Raw genomic sequence first — 13885 nt, forward strand, 5'->3', positions numbered from 1 at the left:
CAGAGTGGAGGTAAGGTGGACGGCCAGCCAGCCAGGGCTGCTACTGCACGTCTCAGAGCTGCAGGTTACATATATACAATCTGAGATGCCCCAAAGACCGGGAGGTTAGTTTAACGGCTCAACTCGGATCCTAGGGCATTTACAATGCTGACTGCTTTCCCTGACTGTGTTCAGCATCAGGGCCAATTTATTTTTGAGGCACTAGACCTCTCACAACTAATTTCTATCTTCTGATAAAAATAAATGGAAGTTCAAGGCCAGCCTGGTCTACAGAGTGAGTTCCAGGACAGCCAGGGCTACACTGAGAAACCCTATCTCAAAAAACCAATCAATCAATAAATATTCTTAAAGATTGCTTCAAAAAGAGAAAATCTAATATATACCTTTATGTAAACAAAATGCAGCATCTTTGCTCTATAGCACACTCTTAAAGCACACGGCTAGAGGCAGTAAGTTACACAGTGCAAGTGGGTGAGTAGAGAGAACCCCTCTCCAGCACGGACGCTGGCTTATAACAGGCAGGATGGTACTGACGAAAAGGCAAGCAGAGGCCATGGGTAAGTAACTCAATCTTCCTTATATCATGGCTTCCTCACCCCCAAACACTTATAATCCAATACGTCTAATCCATAGCACTAAAAAAAGAGGACTGAAAAACAGAAGTTATGTGTCTAAATTCTAAATGTTTGAATAAGACTTAAAAAAAAATTAAGTGTGTTGGTTGTAAAATAGTAGACCCTCAATGAAAGCCATTTTACTGAAAACTTAGGTGACAGGTGTTACATTCATCTCTGAAACATGAAGCTTACATTAAAGATTTCTGAACAAAATGTAAGCGGACTAAGATGGGCCTCTGGGGTACCTCTGACTAAGTGGATGAAAATAAAAATTACAGAGTAGGAGAAAATCTTCAGAACTAAGGCTTGGTATAATAGGGAAGAATTCACTTTCCTTTATAATCTTGCATGAACACGGTGACCTTTTGTCACAGCTGGCTGACAACTCCCAATTCCCTTTGGCTCTGCCTCCCTAGGTGTGGCTAGCAGCCATGTGCCACCAGGCCCAGGTTCTTTACTGCTTCAAAATGGATAGTTGAGCATGGTGGCACATGACATTACACCCTGCACTTCAGAGGTGGGGGCAAGAGTGCCTGGAGCTCAAAATCAATTTGGCCATGAGAGACTATTTTACAAATCACAAAGGGAGGGGAGGGTAAATAAAATAATAATTTATAAAATCAACGGATCCACTATAATTGCTGATTTGAGTAACATTCTTCATTGTGAGTTTTTACTAAAACTATAGTTTCAAATATATTAGAAAAAAACCGAAGTGGGAAATGCTAATCCATCTACTAACAGTCTGAGAAGAAGCTGGTTTCCTGTCACTGAGGTCATTGGCCAAAATCTTCAACTCTCTTCTATTTTTACTTTTTTTAAATTTCAGACAGGTCTCATGTTTCTCATTATTAGGGCCTTTTTTTGGGGGTTGCTACCTTTAGAAACAGGGTCTCACTTTGTAACCAAAGCCCAAGGTGTCCTACAACTTACAGCTATCCTCCTGCTTCAGTCTCTGAACTGCTAGAAGGACCATGTGTGACTCACCACAGCTGTATATTAGAACATTTAATTATCATTCTTATATTCTCTCCTTTCCTGTCAGAAATTAGGAAAACCAAAGCTACTTTCTTTTTCAAATACTGGGCGGTGAAACTAAACTCGTGACCACAGATAAGCTCAGAGGTGGACATGGCAGTGGCAAGCAGAGGAGTGGAGGAGGAGCCCAGCTCCCCAGGTACTTACAGCTTACAGCTCTCACTGTGTCATAGCCAAGCTCTGTCTCTACACTTTTCTTCTAGGCATTGCTTTCTTGTTTACCTATCAACATCTCTGTTTTGGACAAAACTGAATGTATTTAGGTGACAGACCATATTTCAGTTTCTAAAAATCTGAAGATAAATTTGCAATCTTAGAAACAGTGAAGATCTGAATTTGAGCTTTAATATGTTTTATGACATTAATACATATTTTATACAAGTGTACACTGATTTTATTAGAATAAAAAAAGGCTGTGGAAAATTAGTGTGATTCATCCTCATTCTGAAACACTAAAGAATGAAAGTAATAATACCAGGCATGATGGCATAGGGCGAGATTTTCAGCACTTGGGAGGAAGAGACAGGAGGATTAGGTGTTCAAGGCTAGCCTCGCTATAAGAGATCCTGCTCAAAGCAAACAAACATGTAAGTATATGTAAGTATATAAGAAAGGACAAGCAAGACAGACGGATGAAAGCACAGAGGTTTAGGAAACAGACAGCAGTTCACTAGCAGACAGCAGTTTATTGGTTTTCTCAGCAGTGAAATCTCCTCCTCTTGGGTGGTTTGCACCTTGATGGCAGCCGCATACCTTTGGTAGTATCAGATATGCTATTTAACAAGGCACACATCATGTCTCCCTCTAAGTGGTGAGGGTTTAGTATATGAGCTGGTCTCTGGGTCTTCTTAAATTGATTCTCTAGCTCCAGAAAGCCTTGGTCTCCCGAGAGGATGGTGAAAGGAATTTGTTTGGGAAGTTGCTCATCTAGACGGCCAGCCTAAGTTGGAACAAACGGTACAGGTTGTTAAAAATCTGCAAGAGTTTCAAATCAAGTAACATGTATTTCACAAGGAGCACATATCTAGGAAAGTATGTTATATTGACAACCTAGCCAGCCTTAATAGTTGACATAGGGCAATCAAAAGTCAAATGTTAGATGTCAACAATTACAAGACGACCTACTGAGGAAGCACTGAGAAGAAAGCAGCAGGCAATCTACATGTCCGCGGGGAGGGACCTAAAGGCCATCTCCTCAAGGAAGAGCACATAAGCCCTCACAGGGAACATGTCAGAAGGTGAGCTGTAGGACTCAATCAAAGGAAGCAAGAATCTCCTGAGGCTGAAGCAGCAGGGGACACATTTGCAAAAGCATCCATTCACAGGGACTGAGGGCTCCCACAGAAGACTTAGTATGAAGTGAGTGAGCCCCGGCTCAGCAGACTCACTAGGGTCGGTTGGTCGGCTGGAGACAGATGTAAATGCAAAGTCCATTTAGGACAACAGTTAATACAGTGCCTCTCCATTTCAGATATTAAAATGAAAAAGTGTATTGTACACAGCAAGTACAGGATCACCTTGACTATTTACTCCACATATAACTAAGTTTGCTATGTACAGAGGAAATCTGCAGGACTGACATAAAATGTAAGTCCAGGTGTGGGGCTCCTGGCCAGACACACAAAGCAGTGCGTAGGACCTGACACAGAATGGTTTATAGGAAATCAGCTCTGAATAACGACGATCTATGCTGCCATTACAGTCCCAAAGGCCAAAGTCCAAATGCATCCTAGAATGCCATCTGGTTTTTAGTAACACGCCTACTTACATGCAGACACATAGAGCTTGGCATCAGTCTTTAATGAAACTCCTACTTACATGCATGCATATGGCAAAATCGGCGGCGTCTTTTCTTTTACTGCAGCGAGGATGGAGGAAGAAGCATCCAATCCTGCTCAGGTGACTATAGACCTTACAGCTGAGCGGAGGCTTCCAGTTGGTGTTTCCCCCTATTCATTTTAGAAGAAAATATGATAGTCAAGCAAGGAACAAAGCAACTGAGAACTCTATCAGCTCCACTAAATTACAATGTGAGAGGACTGGCCTGCAGCTGTAACTCACTTATCAGAGCAGATGCCTAGAATGCACAAAGCCTGGGGTCTGACCTGCAGTACCTCATAAACCAGGCCTGGTGGTTCATAGGCATGCGGGGTGGAGACAGGATGACCAAGAGTTCAGCTACAAAGCCTACAGCTACAAGACATGCTGTCTCAGTCCTGGAACAGGCATCACCATCTTGTCACTTTACAACCTTGGGAACAGAGACTGACTTCCTTTAATCTGCCTACACATGTAGAAGTTCACGGGGTGAGGGGTGGAGAGATGTCTCCATGGTTAAGAGTGCAGGCTGCTCTTCCAAAGAACAGGGGTTTGATTCCCAGCATACAAAGATAGCTCACAACTGTCTATAACTCGTCCAGGGAATCTGATAGCGTCTTTCAGTCTCCATGAGCACTAGCAGCTTGTGCACAGCATACAGAGAGGCAAAACACACATATGCATAAAAAATAACTTTTCTTGGAAGTTCGCATGGATAGTGAGCAGAGTGAAAAACAAAAGCTAACATTCTTCAAATGGTGTCATTCTACATAAATTTAAAGTTTGGTAGGTTTTACAAGTACGTCAAAGTCAGCGGCTAAAAAACAATGCATACACATTCTAGGTATGTCTGCCTATGTTCATGTTAGTGCTCTCTGCCCTCCTCAGATGGAATTCTCTTGTGTGGGCAAGAGTCAAATCAGACTCCTGAGGAGTCAGAGTGCTGAGGTGACAGCTGTTGAATGCGCAATCCTAACTCCCTCCAACACCCAGGAAACAAGGAGAGAAGGAGCAGCAGAATGGTGAGAGGCTCTGAAGCAGTCTCAGCACATGGCACGGCTGCCACAACTGGGAACTCATGGCGACTTCGAGGACTTGCACAGGGTGGGCCCATCCACAATGCACACTGGACGGTGACCGTGATTGCTGGAGGCAGTCACTGGTTTAGTGATGTAGTCAGTGCGAAGACTAGCCATGCTCACTAAACAACCTCTCGCCCACACTCATGCCAGCAAGAGACAGACGTGAAAACAGAAGGAGGAAATTCTGTGAAGTTCAGGGGAGATGTGAGATCGCAATGGGGGTGGTGAACATGACTAGATATATGTACACACACACACACACACACACACACACATGAAATTATCAAGAATTTTTAAAAGTTAAAAAGTGTGACAGTAGAACTAGACTTAATAAAACATTAGATCACTTTAACCAGATTGCTATGTTTCTATCTTTAATGCCAATCCTTACCTTTTAAAGCTATTTCCTCTGAAAATGCATCAGATACTCACTATGCTAAACCTCAGTAAATCAAAGAATTCTTTCCCGTGGTCTAGCCAGTGGTTTATATAAGTATATAGTGGCATGGTATTTCATAAAAAGCAATTAAAGCGACAACTATAACATACTAAAAGTCACAACACCCCCGCAGTTCAAGAGATTACTTTCCAGTGAGCCTGTAACAAGCACAAGCCTCTCAGCCTGCTTGCTTACACTTTGCTTTTAAGCTAATGTTAAACTGTCATAACGTACACAACAAGTAAAATGCGACCCTCCTCTCCTGCTTTCTTGCATTTTAAAAGCCTGACACAACATAGGTGTTGAATGAATCTTTCTTCAATATATTCTGAAAGATACATGAATTTGCTAACACCACAGAAATTTGTTAACAACAGCAGCAAAACCCCTAGCACCAGCCGTCCAGACAGCTCAGTGGGTAAAGGTGCTTGTCACCAACACTAATGACCCATAATGATCCCTAAATCTACATAATGTAGGAAGAGAATCGCTCCCAGATTGTCCTCCGACCTCCACACACATAAGAGGTAAATAAACGCAAACAAGTAGCCTAGCAGATAGTGTACAGTAGTGACACTCAAACTCTGTTTTCACCGTCTATTCAGCAAGGCTCACAGGATCCGTTTTAAGTCAATCACATTCTCAGAAGAGTGCCCCTAATGCTTTCCTTCTTAACCATACCTTGAAAGCCCCAAATAAATGTTCCTTGATTAAGATGCCCAGGTAGATGACCAAAAAAGTTCGCCCAGTTATCAAAATCTACAAAGACTATGTGAGTCATGGTTCGCAGGTAGTCCACGTCCGGAAGCCCAGCTTCCTCCTCTAAGGAAAACAAACAACAACAACAGACCATTAATATGAATGCAGTAAGAACCGTTCATACATATCCTAATTCCTCAGGTCTAAAACATATTAGAGGTCCTATACCCAAAACTGTTCATTGTTCCTATTGTCTCTCTCTACTGAGACTTCTTCAAGAAATCCAATCTGCATAGAACCATTTATGCTTAAACCAGGTAGTGCTTAGGATATTTCACACGTGATCATATCTTTCTTAAGCTCTCTTCACTTGACTATAAGGCCTTTGTGGTTTTGTTTTGATTTGAGACAGGATTTTATTTAGCTCAGAATGGACTCAAAAATCACTATGCTATTAAATCTGGCCTTGAACTTATGATTCTTCTGCCTTCACATCACAAGTGCTAAGACTGCAGGCACACGCTACCATGACATGGTTAAGGTTTCTTGTTAAAGAGCCATTAAAAATTTTTATTGAAAGCCAGGCGTGGTGGCGCACACCTTTAATCCCAGCACTCGGGAGGCAGAAGCAGGCAGATTTCTGAGTTCGAGGCCAGCCTGGTCTACAGAGTGAGTTCCAGGACAGCCAGGGCTGCACAGAGAAACCCTGTCTCGAAAAACAAAAACAAAAAACAAACAAACAAAAAAATTATTGAAAATAAAGTTACTTTTAACAAATTAATGTACTAGATCAAATAGAAGTTCAAATTTTAAGACTAAATAGAATTTCACTATCCATAAATATTCAATGTGCATGAAAAGACTTGTGGACTTAATCTAATAGATTAATACAATGCACAGTAACAACATTCAAATGAGGTCCTACCGTTCCGACTAGGAAGACTGGAAGGGAACTTGTAAAGCAAATAGAGTACAATGTACAGAGCACACCTTAACCCAACACTGAGGCAGGACAGAAGATCACAGTTTGAAAGCAGCTGGAGTGAAATAATAAAACCGCACAAAATTTGCTCTTTGTCATGAGAATCTACATTTCTCTAGGAAATTTGCTTTTCTACTAATAAATCTATATAGATTTATTAGCAGCTCTCTGGCTTGAGGATCAAACACCAAAGAGAGCACCAAATAAGGGCCCTTCAAAGCCGGATCCCACGGGTGTTATAAAGGCACTGGTAAACTACCCTATTTCTCGGGTCTCTCAGGCTCTCCTTTCATCTCCCATGCTTCCCTTCTTACCCAGCCCCTTTCAAGCTTTTCTATCATGACAGGGCCTTACAGCTTCTAGTGGTTCTTATGCAGGCCTTGGAATATTTTTAAATAATTAGCTTCTACTAGGACTAACAGAGGCCTCTTCAATGTGTTACTACCACCCACTCCTATTTCCAAGCCATATTACATCTTCAGGTTCTTACAAACCTTAGATCTAGATGCTACTGTCATTTTCTATCAAACACAGACAAGCAAAACATTCCCTCAAAGTAATGAGAGAACTGAAAGAAAAGCACAAAAGAACATAAAACACTGGGGCCACTGTTTTACTCCTTTGGAATTAGAATTAACTAGACCATGAAAGATTTAATGCTTTCTCATTGAAAATCCACAACTTAGCATCAAGACCTTTGTGCGCTACAGAGCAAACCTGTGAAGTCAGGGTCTGGAGTCTGGTGTGGTGTCGCACACCCACAGTCCGAAGGCTGAGTTGGGAGGGTCACCTGAGCCCAAGAGTATGACAACCATCTGAGTAACAGTATAAGACTCCATGTCACCAAATAGATCAATGGTAAGTAATCAAAGTCTAACCAGATCCCCAGCTTGCCAGCTTCAGCTGCTGGGCCTCCTCCACACATGGCGGCAGCCAGTTCTGAGCCTATCTACCTCTTGGTCCAGCAGTGGCTGTGTATCCCCAGGAGAGGCTGAGGCAAGGTGCTCTACTCTAGATAAGCATCTTGGAATCTAGCAGGTGCTGTAGCAGGGGCAAGAACCAAGGGGGTTCCTTGTACCTCAGCTGACACCAGGGCACACTAGGTACAGGCCCACTGCAGAGGGTTTTGCAGGCCTTCCATCAGGCAGACAGACTGGGACAAATGTTAAAAACTATTACTGAGATATTACTGAAATGCTACTTTATAAACACAAATGATTTTTTAACAAGAACCACAAAAACTTTATTCTATCAGCCAACTTGTTCTCACTGTTTCTACTCTACCTTCTACAGTTCACCAGGTTAATATTCAAAAGTCTACAGATATATTTTATCTAGTGAAAAATAACTAAACCTTTAAATAAACCAAAGCACCATTCTATTTACTTAATCCAATCATTTGGGGGGAAAGATCAAAGGAAGTCCTTAGTCCTAGCTACCACTTGGAGCTTTTTACTACCAATCAATGTCTTAATTATTTATCACAAAGCGTTGCCACAAAGTCATCTTACACTACATTTACAATTTCTCATATTTAAAGAATGAGGCCAGGCCTAGCATGACAAGTCATGACTGTAATGCCAGCACTCAGAAGGCAGAAGAACTGGCACAATTTCTAGACCATTCTAGCTAAATCCAGGCTAACCTTGGCTAATGTGTGAGACCTGTTCTTAAAAAAAAAAACAAAACCAAAGCACATAAAAAGTTAAACTTTAAAATTGATTTAAATTGTGTATTTTTATTTGATGTTCATTGGTGTTTTGCCTGAATGTATGTCTGTGTGAAGGTGTCAAGTCCCCCGGAACTGGAGTTACAGAGCGGTGTGAGCTGCCATGTGGTTGCTGGGAATTAAACCTGGGTCCTCAGGAAGAGCAGTCAGCGCTCTTCACCACTGAGCCATATCTACAGCCCCAACTTTATTTTTATTTAAAAACATACAAACAAGAACAAGACTGAAGAGATACAAAAGAAATTCATCTAGAGCCGCTGATGTAGCTTAATGATAGTGCATTTGTTTAGCGTGCACAAAACTTAAGCACAACACAAAGATACACAGACATAAACACACACTCACACACAAAGGGGAAAAAATTTTGCTTAACAAACCTTCATATTTTAAGTAGAATGTGATTTTAAGGTTCAGAATAACTCTCAAATCTTTTAGAAAGAGTACTACAACCTGTCATTTCTCAAAACTCTTCATTTCTTTGTAAACAGAAAGAGATCTACTCTATTATTTAAAGACAGCATAAGCACAAATCCCTGAAAGAGCACACTGGTTGCTGTCATCACTGATGCAGCTGCTGTCAGCACTCACTCAGCTTCTGCTAGTGGGTACATACGTGCTTACGTACGTCCCAGGGTGAGTGTGCCAAACTTGTCCCACGCTGTAAAGCCATACCTATGTTCTGGCAGTGTACATCATGCTCAGCTCCTTTTTCCACGTCTGAGTGTTTCTGATAGCTAGCCTGTTTCAGGTTTTTCTCAGCATGTGAGGCACTCGCAGCCAGCTGGCACGTGCTGCTTCTGTCGGCTCCCCCCGGGGTCCCGGTGGGTTTCTGGAGGGCCGCGTGCTTCCTGTGGAAGTGCTGCTGAGCACTCTCCGTGTTCTGGAACGCCTTGGTGCAGATGCCACACTTGATCACATACTGCTGCTCCTCCTCGCTTTTCTCTTTTCTGTGCACTTGAGAGACGTGAGTGTTAATGTCGGTCACATTCTGTGCTGTGGCTGAGCACGAGCTGCAGCGAAACCACAGTCTACCTTTCTCCAGCAGGACTGGAAGACATCGGTCATAGTCTTCCTTTCTGTTGATTTTACACATGTAACTCTCATGACAGCCACAGCTTAGTAAATCACTGGTCTCTACTATTTTAAAATCGCCTTCAGTTTTAATTGAGGTTTTAGTTTTTTCTGACACAAACACATAATCTATGCTGTGGTGTTCCTTATAGTGACTCAGAAATTCTTCTTCCTTGTTAAAAATGAGATCACAAAGCCCACAGAAGTACTTCATCATGATCTCACTGTCATGCTCGTCCTGGCAATGTCGGTACAGAGTTTCCACTTTATGGAAAGTCTTTCTGCAGTGGGCACAGCTGTATCTGTGAAACCGGTGGCTTGTCAAGGACATGCAGTGCTGCTTCACACACTCCTGGGATTCAAACATGTCCTCACAGATGCGGCACTGCCACCTGCCCCTGGGAGGACTGTTGGCCGGGCAGTGATCAACAACAGCAATGGGTGAAGGAGGTTTGTCAGCATTCAAATGGCTCTCCACAGAGGATGACGGCATGGCCTCCTCTTCCTCCTCCTCTTCCTCATCCATCTCATAAAAATATCTATGCCCACTATGAAACTCAGTAATGTGTGCCATGATGGCATCTTTCTTTACTAACTCCTTTTTGCACGTCCGACACCAAAATAGAAAGTTATTTAAATGCGCCCCTCCATGAAACCGGCTCATGTGTAAGCGCATGACCCCCGAATCTTCACAAACCTTTCCGCAGACCACACACTTATAACACATTGTGTTTGCTGAGAAAGCATGCTTTTCTACCGCCTCTTCACTGGGAAACCGCCGTTTGCATTCACAAAACCAGGCTGTGACTGCTGGACTCTGCCTCTGCACACGAGTTGCACCTCCAAGGCTTTCAACACCTAAGTTCACTTTCTTTGTCGGAACGACACAATCCTCTGCACTGGACTCTTTAACAGACAGAATCCGTTTAAGTGATGAAATTTTTGGTTGACTGAATAAATGTAAATCACAAGGAGGACGACTCCCTTCACTGATGTGGCAATAAAGCAAGACAGATTCTTCCACTGAGTTCGCAAGTGTAATTTTGTGTCCTGAATTCTTGTGACTTTGGGTGCTGGCTACATCCATAAAGACCTGGTTGCAATCTGAACAATAACCTCTTACTATGAATTCTTTTGCAACCTGAGTAATGCTTTTTTCAGCTATAGCAACAGGTCCAGCATTTTGACAATGAACCCTAATTTGGATTTAAAAAAAAAAAATCGTAAGTTTTCTCTGCTTTATATGACAAGAATTTTAAAATAACAATATAAATAAGTACTAAAAGATCTTTTCAATAACACACTCTATCATCTTAAAGTACTTTTATAGTACCCCTATTTTATTTTTCTCATCAACATACAAGGATTAAGTAGAATTAGAAGATTCAAAATATAAAGGCACACTTCTGAAAACATCAATCAATATCAAATTCGTTGATATAGAGGCCTTGAAGCAAATTAGATTCACAAGTAAATGACCACTATAAACTTCTAGATAACATCCCACTTTAAAAAAAAAGAATTACTTATTTTATGTATATGAGTACACTGTAGCTGTCTGCAGACACATCAGAAAAGGGAATCAAATCCCATTACAGATGGTTGTGAGCCACCATGTGGTTGCTCAGAATTGAACTCAGGACCTCTTTCCAGCCCAATATTCCACTTTTTGTTGCTGTTTTCTGACTTCATTTTAAGTTTTTTTTTTAATTGATTAACTTATTTAACTACATTTATTATTTAACAAGTACGGGAGTTTTGTCTGCATATCTGTATACTTCCTGTGGGCCCGGAGTTTTCAGAGTTCTCTGAGCCCTGCAACTGGAGGGGTCAGATGGTGGTGAGCTGCCACTGTGGGCGCTGGGAATGAAGCCCAGGCTTTCTGGAAGAGCAGCAGAATACGCTCTTAAACGCTGACCATCTCTCCCGTCCATTCTGTTGGATGGAATTTCACCACATAATCGAGGCTGGCCTTGAATTTGTGACCCTTCTTCTGCAGCCTACAGTGCTAGGGTCACAGGTCGGCACCACAACTACCAGAACTCTTTGTTAATAACTGACTAACTTATGTCAGGAATGTGTCCTGTTCACATTTCTTTTCTGCTAAAGAACAATTTTCATTAAGAACCAAGTAGTGATAGGCTGGACAGTCTGAGAAGCTATTCCCATGTAAGGACCCCTGCCTCTGGTTAGCCCTCTGCATCCCTATACGTCCCAATCACACACATCTCCAGTGCCTCTCACTTCTCTCATTATGCTAGATTTGTGCATCCTGATTCTGAAGGAGACACACACAACAGGAGATATTTGCCTAACTCTTCCCCTACTGAAGATGTCACCAGGAGTTCCTTACAGCTTAAGACTAGAGCTGTACAAACCTGAAATGGGCAGTGAGCTCCATGTGGGAACGCAGAGTCTGGTGGCAGGCCACACACTTAACCTGAAATGGAACATCTTTGCACAGAGAGACCAAACGCTTCTTTGCAAAAGATGGAAATGATATTGGGCGGGCTGTTCCTTTATTATCTAAAAGACAAAATGAATCACAAATTGCAAAGTAATCAGAACACAGGGGAACCCAATCTCTCTCTTCCTTCCCTTCCTGAGGACATCAGTTAAGTAAAAGTGTACGGGAGACCTTTTTTAGGCTTAATGACAAAGAGTGCCTTCTGATCCAATTTCCCAGACCTCCCAGGTATAATAAACACACTGTTCTGAATATGTGCTTTCCCTCCCACATTTCTTTTTTTCTTTTCTTTTTTTTTTTTTTTCCCAAGGTTTCTCTGTATAGTTCTGGCTGTCCTGGAACAAACTTTGTAGACCAGGCTGGCCTCGAACTCAGAAATCTGCCTGCCTCTGACTCCCAAGTACTGGGATTAAAGGCGTGTGCCACCATGACCAGCCCTCTCACATTTCTTTTCATCCCTCAAATAGATAAGACATAGCTGGGTGGAGGTGGCACTTGCCTTTAATCCACCAGGACTCATCTAAACTCAGGAGGCTGAAAAAGACAGATCACTGTGCGTTCAAGGTCAACTAGAGCTACAAAGTAAGACCTTGTCTAAAAGAAGGAAGAGAGGATTAAAACATACTCAATGATATACAAACAAGCATTTTTGAAAATTAAGAATTCAATTTTTTTCATTTTTATGATTCTAAACTGAGAAGTATAGCTAACTTAGCAGAGTATTTTGAAAGGTATGTTTGCAAAGATGTAACTCATTACACAATGTTAACAGCAATATATTAACATACCACCCAGTTTAAAGCTCTGACGGAAATGATTCCTTGTAGACATATGCTTCAAACACTCATCCTTGGCACTAAACAGAAGAAAGCACTGTGGACAAGCAAAACATTGAATAATCTGAGGGAGAAGGCTATTGCTATGTCCATCGGCTGCAGCTGTCTAAAAATAAAAAGGAAAGCCATGTCACAACTAAAATCAGTATGCAAATGAACACAGTAAAAAAGTATCTTTACAATTTCCAATTTATTATTTGGAAAATGTCATACCGACGTTACAACTAAAACCAATATCCAATACACTTTTAAAAACTAATTTCAAAACTTCTAACTTTATATTTGGAAAATTTCATACCAATTTTTGACTTTTCTGAGTTTACAATTTCTACCATAAGCAAGATACCATAGATAAAATGTTAACTTCTTCCTCAAAAATCAAATTACAGGCATTTTTCTTTCGCAAAGGACATTTATGCCCTACACACTGCTCATTTCTGATCTAGTCACGTATAGTCTCATACTAACATACAAATGCGACCACGGTACACAGACTGATTAGAGCACACAGGTACGCACTACTATGCCTGGCTACATGTTTTCTGTAGCATCTAAGTTTCCAGCCTCCTCTACCCTAAAATTAAAATTTGCACATTTGTATGAATGGGTATGTGTGTTTGCTATAAATTTGGTTTGCTAATGACTGTCCATAGGGTTGTAATCTTAAATGTATACTGTGTTTTAAAGGTGCTATCAGTAAGAGCAGGAACTTAGCAACTGCACAGTGCTTACAAGAACCAAGAGAAAGGACAGGAACTTGAAATTTATACTGAGAACATGTTAAAGGCACACAGATTCTGAGCGTGTTATCTGAACTGTCCTACGACAACCCGAGGAGGTACTTTTATCATCTCATCAGGACCACCACTACTACCACAGCTCATAACAAATTATCCCTAGAAGCGACAAATCAGAGATTTACAGCTAGCTTCATACCTACACTCCTCATTACTCCTCATACCCCCTTGATCATGTTTAAACTTGATTAATGCCACAGAGGAGAAAAATCTAGGAGGACATTCTGAATTACATGATAAGAATGATAAAGCAAACTACAAATTTCTCCTAATTTAAGAAACTTTAAGCCGGGCAGTGGTGGAGCATGCC

At 41.5% G+C, this 13885-nt stretch overlaps 1 protein-coding gene across 3 annotated transcripts in view; it reads right to left on the reverse strand.

The window, feature by feature from the left end:
* Znf451 (zinc finger protein 451) overlaps window positions 1-13885 on the reverse strand; it is a 54915-nt gene that overhangs the window by 7273 nt on the left and 33757 nt on the right. For 2 of the 3 annotated variants that reach the window (XM_021156802.1, XM_021156724.1), the window contains exons 8-13: window positions 12731-12884; window positions 11854-12001; window positions 9077-10671; window positions 5676-5816; window positions 3474-3604; window positions 2409-2595 (exon numbers count right to left, since the gene is read on the reverse strand). In XM_021156802.1, the coding sequence (XP_021012461.1) occupies window positions 2409-2595; window positions 3474-3604; window positions 5676-5816; window positions 9077-10671; window positions 11854-12001; window positions 12731-12884 (2356 nt within the window). The remainder of the gene's footprint in view (window positions 1-2408; window positions 2596-3473; window positions 3605-5675; window positions 5817-9076; window positions 10672-11853; window positions 12002-12730; window positions 12885-13885) is intronic. The other variant, XM_021156863.2, reaches the window with a different exon arrangement.

This window comes from Mus caroli, chromosome 1 (genome assembly GCF_900094665.2).
Source record: "Mus caroli chromosome 1, CAROLI_EIJ_v1.1, whole genome shotgun sequence".
Taxonomy (NCBI): domain Eukaryota; kingdom Metazoa; phylum Chordata; class Mammalia; order Rodentia; family Muridae; genus Mus; species Mus caroli.